At 35.5% G+C, this 9,883-nt stretch overlaps 1 protein-coding gene across 3 annotated transcripts in view; it reads left to right on the top strand.

The window, feature by feature from the left end:
• The window catches only part of pi4kab (phosphatidylinositol 4-kinase, catalytic, alpha b), a 57,716-nt gene extending 52,432 nt beyond the window's left edge, over positions 1–5,284 (top strand). For all 3 annotated transcript variants that reach the window (XM_089119904.1, XM_089119905.1, XM_089119906.1), the window contains 7 exons: positions 225–329; positions 1,366–1,491; positions 2,392–2,512; positions 2,589–2,748; positions 2,824–2,913; positions 3,370–3,453; positions 4,676–5,284. In XM_089119904.1, the coding sequence (XP_088976030.1) occupies positions 225–329; positions 1,366–1,491; positions 2,392–2,512; positions 2,589–2,748; positions 2,824–2,913; positions 3,370–3,453; positions 4,676–4,727 (738 nt within the window). In that variant the 3' untranslated portion in view covers positions 4,728–5,284. The remainder of the gene's footprint in view (positions 1–224; positions 330–1,365; positions 1,492–2,391; positions 2,513–2,588; positions 2,749–2,823; positions 2,914–3,369; positions 3,454–4,675) is intronic.
• The last annotated feature ends 4,599 nt before the right edge of the window (positions 5,285–9,883 follow it).

Below are 9,883 nucleotides of genomic sequence, written 5' to 3' on the forward strand. Positions count from 1 at the left end.
CTTTATTGGCATGAGTGTGTTACAGTGTTAGCACATATAAACAGAACAGAAACGTGTGCATAATATGAGTCAGTAGATTTAAACTGTAGATTTTTAGAAAATATTAACAAATTCATTGCATTTAAATATGCATTGTGCTTTAAATCACATTTATCAGGTGTAACATATTTAAGTAGATAAGTGTGGTTTAGTGGTTCAGATGTGTTTCTGATTTCCTCCTGCAGGACATGCTTGCTTTGCAGATCATCGGCCTGTTCAAGAACATCTTCCAGCTGGTGGGACTCGACCTGTTCGTGTTTCCGTACAGGGTGGTAGCGACGGCACCTGGGGTGAGTTTATTTTATTTATATATATATATATATATATATATATATTATTTATTTTTAAAAAAAAATATATTTATTTATTTATTTTATTTTATTTATTTAAATAATGTAATTTTAATCCAAATTAATTTTAATCTTTAGTATTCAAATAAATATTATTTTTAATTATTTTGTTTTGTTTTTATTTATTTAAATATTTATTTTTATAAATTTTTTGTTTATTTGTATTTATATAAATAATGTAATTTTAATTCAAATTAATTTTAATCTTTAGTATTCAAATTGATAAATTGTTATTTTTTAATTATTTTGCTTTGTTTTATTTTAATTTAATTAATTTTTTTTTGTTTTTTTTGTTTTATTTTATTTTTATGTATTTAAATATTTTATATATTTTTTATTTGCATATATATTTTTTTTGTTTATTTGTATTTATTTAAATAATGTCATTTTAATTCAAATTAATTTTAATCTTTAGTATTCAAATTAATAAATTATTAAAAAAATATATTTATTTATTTATTTATATTTAATATACAGTAGTGTATTAAATATAAATATTTATATATAAATATTAAATATATTAAATATAAATATTTATATTATACATACAGTAGTGAAGAACTGAACCGCTGTAGTCCTGGTCTAAACCGGTCCCACTGCAAACACACAGCCAGACACACTCCGTCATCCGTGGTGATTGTGTAACTGACCATCTTTATATGGCTAAACTTAAACAACTAATAAAATAAGACATCCGTACAGTGTGTGTTTATTGATTGTATCTCACTGAAGTGGCAGATGATCATTACCTGAAGGGGTAAACACACACACACACACATTTCACTCCCTGTATTGCATATTAATTCCCTTTATTATGGTGGTTTATGTTTGTTTGCTGCTCCTGATGTGATTTACAGGTTGTGAGAGTGAACCAGAGAGAAATGTCGCAGGGTGATGCTCTTGTCTGGAGTTGGCTAGTAGTGTGACACCAGCAGTGTTGTGTGTGTAGTGTAACAGTCCTGTGTGTGTCCCGCAGTGTGGCGTTATCGAGTGCATCCCAGACTGTAAGTCCAGAGATCAGCTGGGACGACAGACGGATTTCGGGATGTACGATTATTTCCGTAACCAGTACGGAGACGAATCCACTCTGGCCTTCCAGAAGGTGAGAAACGCCTCATATCTGTGTTTCTGTGTGTGTGTCTCAGTCAGGAGTCCGGCGTCCACTAGAGGGCGTCAGCAGACTTCCACATGATGATTTCAAATCAGACAAACACTGTAAAATCAACTAAAACGACTAAAAAGACAATTTAATTCAATTTAATTGTAATTTATTTTTTTATTTTAATTTCATTTCTCTTTTTTTGGAAATCCAGGATTTCTACAGTCTTGGAAAACCTGTAAAATATGGGGAAGCCATAATTTTAAAATGTTTCCTAGACCTGGAAAATTGTTGAAAATTAAAATAATTGTAGACAAATTACTATAGTAATATATTTTATCAGGTAATATAAAAATTAAGTAAAATAAGCTAAAACAACTATAAATCTATGTATTTCGAACTGTATTTTATTTTTATTTTACCTTTTATTAATTTTATTATTTAATTTAATTTTGGAAAAGTAGTTAGACCTGGAAAAATTATAGTATATGAATTGCTCTATAAAATGCCAAGCTCTAATATATCATATCAGGCACTATTGAAATGAAGTAAAAAAATCTTTATTTTTAATTCTTATCCAGTAAATAAACGTGTAAAACTCAAGATTGGTTTTAGAAGTGTAACAACCCTGAAAAATGGCTATTAACATTTTTGTTAATTTAATTTAAAATAAAGTAAGTTATATTTATTTATTTTAATTGTAACTTTTTTTAATTAGGAGTGCCTATAGATTAAAATCATTTTTTAAAGCAAAGCTTTGGGCTAGCCGGACTTCAAATATTGTCGTACATTTACATTTATGGATTTTACGCATTTGCTTTTATCCAAAGCAAAACCAGTTGTGAACGATGAAGGGGCCTTGGAGTCGAGAAACACACTCACACACACTCGCTGTCTCTGCAGGCGAGGTATAACTTCATCAGGAGTATGGCTGCGTACAGTCTTCTGCTGTTCCTGCTCCAGATCAAGGACAGACACAACGGGAACATCATGCTGGACCGACACGGACACCTCATCCACATCGGTGAGAGCTCAAACCATCACACCGCTCTGTTCTGGGTGTATCATGAGTGTTTATCGTGTGTGTGTGTGCTCCTCAGATTTCGGCTTCATGTTTGAGAGTTCTCCGGGTGGGAATCTGGGCTGGGAGCCGGACATCAAACTGACGGATGAGATGGTGATGATCATGGGCGGCAAGATGGAGGCCACGCCCTTTAAATGGTTCATGGAGATGTGTGTGCGCGGATACCTGGCCGTCAGGTGAGGTGTGTGTGTGTGTCTTTTAAAAAATGGATGGAGTTGATTTCCTGAATGCATTTCTCTGTCACACTGCAGGCCGTACATGGATGCTGTGGTTGCCTTGGTAACGCTGATGTTGGATACAGGGTTGCCCTGCTTCCGCGGTCAGGCCATCAAACTGCTCAAGTGAGTTTGAAGCAACTATGAAGGAGCAGAATTTTTATGTGCATGCAAATGTTGTCAGATTTATATTGAAAAATATACATCTATGGATAAATTAAGCAATGGAAGAAGCTTTTTTATGAGTGAAATCAGTACTTTACAAATAAACACAAATCAATGTATATGACGATATTTGTTGTCATGGGGAATTAATACATTTAATAAAATGTAAATTGCTGAAAATTATTAAAAATGCATCATAGCAAGAAAATCTCCAAAAACACTAAAATGACATATTTACAAGTATTTAAGTTTCTTAAGTTCTTTCTTACAAACTGAATCAACTGAACTGATCTGAATAACAACACCGTTGTCTTTTTACATCTGAAATTAAATTTGAGGAAGTTTGCAAGTTATTGTCATGTTTCGTGCTGTATGAATATGAAGCGGCTTGAGATCTGAAGTGAATGGTGTGTTTAGGCAGCGCTTTAACCCTGGAGTGAGTGAGAAGGAAGCGGCGGCTTTCATCATCAAAGTCATTCAGAACTGCTTCCTGAGCAGCAGGTCAGTGTGTGTGTGTGTGTGTGTGTGTGTGTGTGTGTTTTACTAGGATTTATCTCAACATATTTTATATGGACATTCAACATGATGCTCAAAGGGAACCTAGAATGTGTTTTGATTTATCCTCTCCTTTAGTTTAGTGTGTATTATGAGCTGTTTGTGCGGGTAAACACATTCTGTGTGAACCTCTCCAACAGAAAACACTCTCCTGAAACGCCTCGTTTGTCGTCTTGCTCTTGTTTCTGTGATTTTTCTTACTTCGTGCCCTGTCACTGTGATGCACACTTACATAAACCCAGTCTACTCATTATGGGGGAGTGATTTGCAATACAAAAACGACGCTGTTTTTTCACTGAGAAGGCAAAGAAAACATTGCATGGCCTTCCAATAGGCAAGGCAAGGCAAATTTACTGTATTTATATAGCACATTTCATACACAATGGTAATTCAAAGTGCTTTACATAGAATAAATTAAAATAATCAAAAGAAATCAGAATAATTGAAAAAAATACAGTTAATAATTAAAACAAACAATAGTGACGCCATAAAGAGGCAGGAACCATAACAGTGTAGAAAACAGGTGCCGCTGCAACGAACCGAATGAGGAACAATGTGTTTAACTTAAAATCACGTAAATGTATTCTAGCAAAACCCCACAATTATGAGCAAGTAAATGAGAATAATATGAGCACTTTAAAGAGGCCATTATTATTATTATTTCTTTTCTTAAAGTCTTGATGTTGTTTTCAGGCTCTACTAGAGCAGGTTTCATGCATTATTCTCCTCATTGCTGCGGCTCCTCTCTTCCCAGTCTGTCAGTAACGCTCTGTTCACTTCCTGTCTCTATGAAGCCCCTCCTTCTGAAAGCACACTGTGCTCTGATTGGTCGGCTGGAGCAGTGTGTTGTGATTGGTCGAGCGCTTCGAGTGTGTTTGTAAAATGTCCCGCCTCTTACCATAACCGCCAGTTTAACACACTACTAACTCACTCAACATGGCCCCGCCCCTTTATTCTGCGCATTAATTATTATAATGAGGAATATTGTGACGTGTTCGACTCAAGACTACAATGGAGGCGTTTCAGGAGTTCAGAAACACTGACACTGATATAGAGAAGAACTCCTGCTGGAGGGACACACAGCAACATTACACACTAAAGAGAGATGAACATGTAAACATGTATAAATAATATAGGAATTACATGAAATGTGTTTTCATTGTTTCAGGAGCAAAACGTATGACATGATCCAGTACTATCAGAACCAGATCCCGTACTGAAGGCCAGAGAAGAGTGTGTGTGTGTGTGTGTGATGAGTTTGCATGGATTGATACACGTATATCAGCACTTCTTCACTCGATGAACTCTCTGCTGCATGATGACTTGAATTACTTGATTTTATAATTTAAAGTAAATTGTGCCAATTTTGGTTTTATTTGATGTGATTTTGTTTACGGCCTTTAATATTTTCCAGACGAATCATGTGGTTATTAAACAGCAGATGTTTTTATGGAAGTGGATGGTCTGAACTCTGAACTAGAGACTAATGTAAAATTTTAGAGGTTTTTAGATTTGCACATTATATTGATTGATTATGTTTATAGTTGAAATGTTTGCCATCCTGTGAATCTTGATATCTTTGTGGCTCTGAATTTGTGCATTAATATTTCTGATTTCGATTTTAGCGATCACTGCGTGTATTGATCAGTCGATTGTGCAGTAAGTGGCTAATCTTTGTACGCTCGCATTAATTCTCTCTCCTCTCTTTATATTCTCATTCCTTTTGGATTATCTATTGTCTGTGATATTTAATAAATGTCTACAGTAATTGCTTGTACACATTTGTAAAGCTTCTTTACTGTGCATGTGATAATCCCAGATGTCAAATGAAGCGGAGCAAGTGTTTTTATTTATTTCAGTGTAAAAAAAGCTTCAAATGTACAGTCAAGATCTGTGTTTTCAAGGGGTTGTTCACTGACAGTGATTTGAAGTTACCAGAAGTCATTAATTTACTGTAGTATTATGATGTGAGATTACCGATGAAAACACCTCCAATAAAACAGCAACACAGTCAATGTTATGTCTTTTAGCTCTTCAGTCCATTCATTCACTGGGAGCTTTGATTTAGCAGAAATAAATCAGAAGAGTCAGAAAATTACATTTCTAATTACATACAGTATGTCAAGATAAAAAAGGACGTATTACTTATGCAGTAAATAAAAAAAAATAGAAAGGTAATTTAGAAATTAACATGAACTAAAAACTAATTCTTAAAAATATATTAATTCATTCATTATCCCTTTAAAGTGTACTACGTGTTACATGAACATGAACGCTGGAGGCCCATGATGCTGAACCCTGGTGCTGGTCAAAAACAGTCAAAAACACTGCAGAACCCCGGTGGTGGTCTGAAACACTGGAGACCCCACATAATAATGTATATAATGTGGCGGTGGTGGTCTAAAAGAGTCAAAAACGCTGCAGAACACCGGTGGTGGTCTAAAACACTTGAGGCCCATGGTGACGGGATTATTATTACTATATAATAATAATGTGTGTGTAAAAATGTTATGCTTTTATCCAAAGCAGTTTGCAACTTTCTTCTGTGGAACAAAAGACCCCATTCAGCAATCCCAGACAGCATTTCGTTAGAAACTACATTGGTTTAGACAAAATACAAGTTGAACACAAAAGATCTGTCCAGGACTGTCCTTGGGGTTAAAAGAATAGAGTCAGGTAGGTTCATGGAGAATGGTCAGCCGCTTTGGTAACACTTTACTTGAAGGGGTGTGCATAAGATTAACATGACACCTTCATAGTCATGGCATATGTTGTGAATATGAAGGAAGTTTTATGCATGTTTATGACAACTGTCATTAAATAAGTGTCATTCACTCAGTTATGACATTTTGAATGCAAATATGACATTGTTTGAGATGTCTTTGTTATGACACCTTGACATAAACCAATACATCATAACCTGTCAGTGTTTGTCATGACAACTTGACATTACTGAGAACACAACCTGCCATAAACATGACATAGCAGATTAATGATCAAACTTAACAAACCACCTAGCTTTATGGGTTAACATTACATTAAACTGTCAGGTGGTTGCTTTTGACATTGGCTGTCATGAAGCCATTATAACTTTTTAATGACAAATTCAATTAGTACCACTGTACTTGAGGTCACGAAAAATATTCATGACAGTTATAATGGCCTCATGACAGCCAATGTCAAAGCCAACCACATGACAGATTAACTTCATTTAATGTCATATTGTCATGAAAAAGACACTGACAAGTTATGAAGTATTGGTATACATCAAGGTGACTTAACAAAGACATCTCAAATATTTGTCATTCATTGCATTCAAAATGTCATAATTGAGCGAATGACACTTAATGACAGTTGTCATAAACATGCATAAACTTCATATTCAAGACATATGTCATGCCATGATTATGAAGGTGTCATGTCAGTCTTATGCACACCCCATAAAAGTAAAGTGTTACCAAATTATGACCGTATTTACATGTTTTTGTGAACTGTTTCTTTTGTCTTGATCACATTGCCACATAGTTATATACCGCAGAACCAACAAGTGTGCCAACAACTTTAATCTTGAATGCCTGAACAATCTTGTTTTCTGATACTATATTCAACAGGTGTGTGAAGATGAAAGATTCACTGGTTTTATTGGTTGCTGCTCCTGAGGCTACAAAGTACAAACTTCTGCCAAATCTGCCTCGATATATCAGATAAGTCGCTGTTTCATTTCTTTAACAGTATTTCATTGACTTTAATAATGTGTTTCTCAGCATGTATGAGTGAACATTGTTTGAGCATTAAACAGGAAGGATATCATCAAACTATCTAAATTAAATCAGTGATATTTATTTACTGTTATTCTTGTGTGTTTTCTAGCTGACATTGAGCATCTTCTGGAGCAGCAGTTCATCGGTTCTCTCTCGGGTCCAGCTAAAGTTTCTACCAGCACGAGTCTTCAAACTACAGGAGTAATGGTGGGTAACGTTAAGCTAATATGGAAACGTTATTTATCCTACCATGGTTGCGGCAGCATGCGAGTTATGCTGAACTATAAAAGTATAACTCATTTTCATTCTGAGTCTGACAATGTTTTTATCCAAGGCAAGTGTTATTAGCTTGGGGAAATACATCTAGTGAAATGAAATCTTAAGTCAATGTCCAACTCTGAATTGTAAGGAATTTATATCTTTGATTTCATGGTAACACTTTACAATAAGGTTGATTTGTTTATTATTTATGTATTTAGCTAACCATGAGCAACACATGTGTTACTGTATTTGTTAATAATAATACACATGGCAATTGTTTGTTCATGTTGTTTCACAGTCAGTGCATTAACTCATGTTTACCAACACAACTTTTGATTTTAATTATGTTTCACTGCATTAACTAAGATAAATAAATGTTGTAGAAGTGTAGTTCATTATTAGTTCATGTTAACAAATTTAACTAATGAATGTGTACATATCGAGAACTTTAATACAATTTTTAGCCTTCAGTAAATTAAAAAAGCTCAGCTTTGGGAGGAGAAAAGACGGGGTAAGATGAGGAGACCGAGAAAAAAAAAAAAAGAAAAAGAAAGGGTGATGGAGACGAGCAGAGAGCAGGCATTGACATTGACAGATAATCTACTGCCCCTAACATGGTTTTAAAGCTAGGTCTAAAGCTAGGAACAAAGTCGAACATTTTTGCGCTGAAGCCGCAATGGACTTTATTCCATTGCGCAGAGTTATGAAAGCCAGCAGTATATCAGCTGGAATTCTGCTATTGGAAATCAGATCATACCCCTTCAGCGACGATCTCCAACTCTTCCCCGAGACCTCAAGAAGAAACATTTTCACCGTGAAAGAAACCATCGCACCGGACAAAACAGACCCAGCGCGACTAGCTCATCTCACTCCGACACTCGGCGCACGGCACGCAAACAGATCCAGCGATCTCCCCGAGACAACACTGAGCTCAATATGCCATTACTTGCCACTACAACCACCACACTAACCACACCAGCTTTGATACAGCACTGGTTTACCTGTGTCAGTGGTTTGTTTTCAGCTGGATTGCAATCCATGTCTTCTCCAAAGCTATGGCTGTGTGTAAAACTGTGTTTGACAGCGATCACGATTGGTTCAGGTATACTACACTTGGATGAATTGTTCTCATCTGGGTTTACATGGATATGCCTGACTTCAGCTGTGCACCTGATTGGATCGGGTGGAAAGTCTTTGATTCTGGAGATCAGCGAATATCAGCGCTTGACCAAAGCACATCAACAAGTTGAAATCTGATAAAACATGAAATTAATTATCAATAACAAATGTAAAGATTTTTGTTTTTTGAATACAAATAAAAAATGTACACTTATTTTGCGTTTAGTGTTTTGATTTATTCAAATAACTGAAATAATAATAATAATAAAAAAATGACCAGTTAATAGCGGTCATTTGAATGTCTATCTGGAAACTGGCATCAGAAACTACAGCCGTTTGGAAAACAGAAGAGAGAAGATGCTTCATTTTGCGTCATCATGTTTCATCTATCATCTTTAAGAATGAGAATTATGAGGAATTTGATGAGGCTATTTTCCAGAAATTTCCCTTTCCTGAAAGTTCTTGGACCGTTGAGATTCACGTAAAAAGAAACATCATTTCACTAGAAATATTTAATTCATTCGCTTCCCTTTTGTCCAGTCCGGTGTGGTGAAGCGTATCGCCGGAGACCGAGTGTTTCATTGCGCGCGAGAGAGAGACCGAGTGTTTCATTGCGCGCGCGAGAGAGAGACCGAGTGTTTCATTGCGCGCGAGAGAGAGACCGAGTGTTTCATTGCGCGCGAGAGAGAGACCGAGTGTTTCATTGCGCGCGAGAGAGAGACCGAGTGTTTCATTGCGCGCGAGACCAAGTGTGTGCGGGCATTAGCCTAATTAATTGCTGCAGAATAATATTTTTAATTATACAAGAGGCATGGAAGTTCGATTTATGGACAACAATAATCAGTACAAACGTCTTGTTTTTAATTAGTGTTTAATGAATATAAATAATTCGAGCAGATAAACTTTCATAAGGAGGATAAAATAGGTTTGAATCTATGTAGTAAGATTTCATAACTAATCACTGTACCATAAACAGATTTTTTGTTTCTTGGGCGCCAAATAACAATGACTCAAAATCGGGATGTTGTCTGTGCAAGTCGTTTCCATGAGAGCATCAAATGGTTATGGCATCTGTGAGAAAGTCAAATCTGCAAAGACTGCCTTTGAAGAGAATGCAGCAAAATATCTAACTGGCCTGACTGGTATAGCTACGGGAAATGTTAAGGTGTTTTTGTTTTGTTTTTTTTGTTTTTCTTTTGTCAAAGAAGTTATAATCTTTAACAAAATGTTTGACA

This window comes from Pimephales promelas, chromosome 14, assembly GCF_988280905.1.
Source record: "Pimephales promelas chromosome 14, fPimPro1.hap1.1, whole genome shotgun sequence".
Lineage (NCBI taxonomy): Eukaryota > Metazoa > Chordata > Actinopteri > Cypriniformes > Leuciscidae > Pimephales > Pimephales promelas.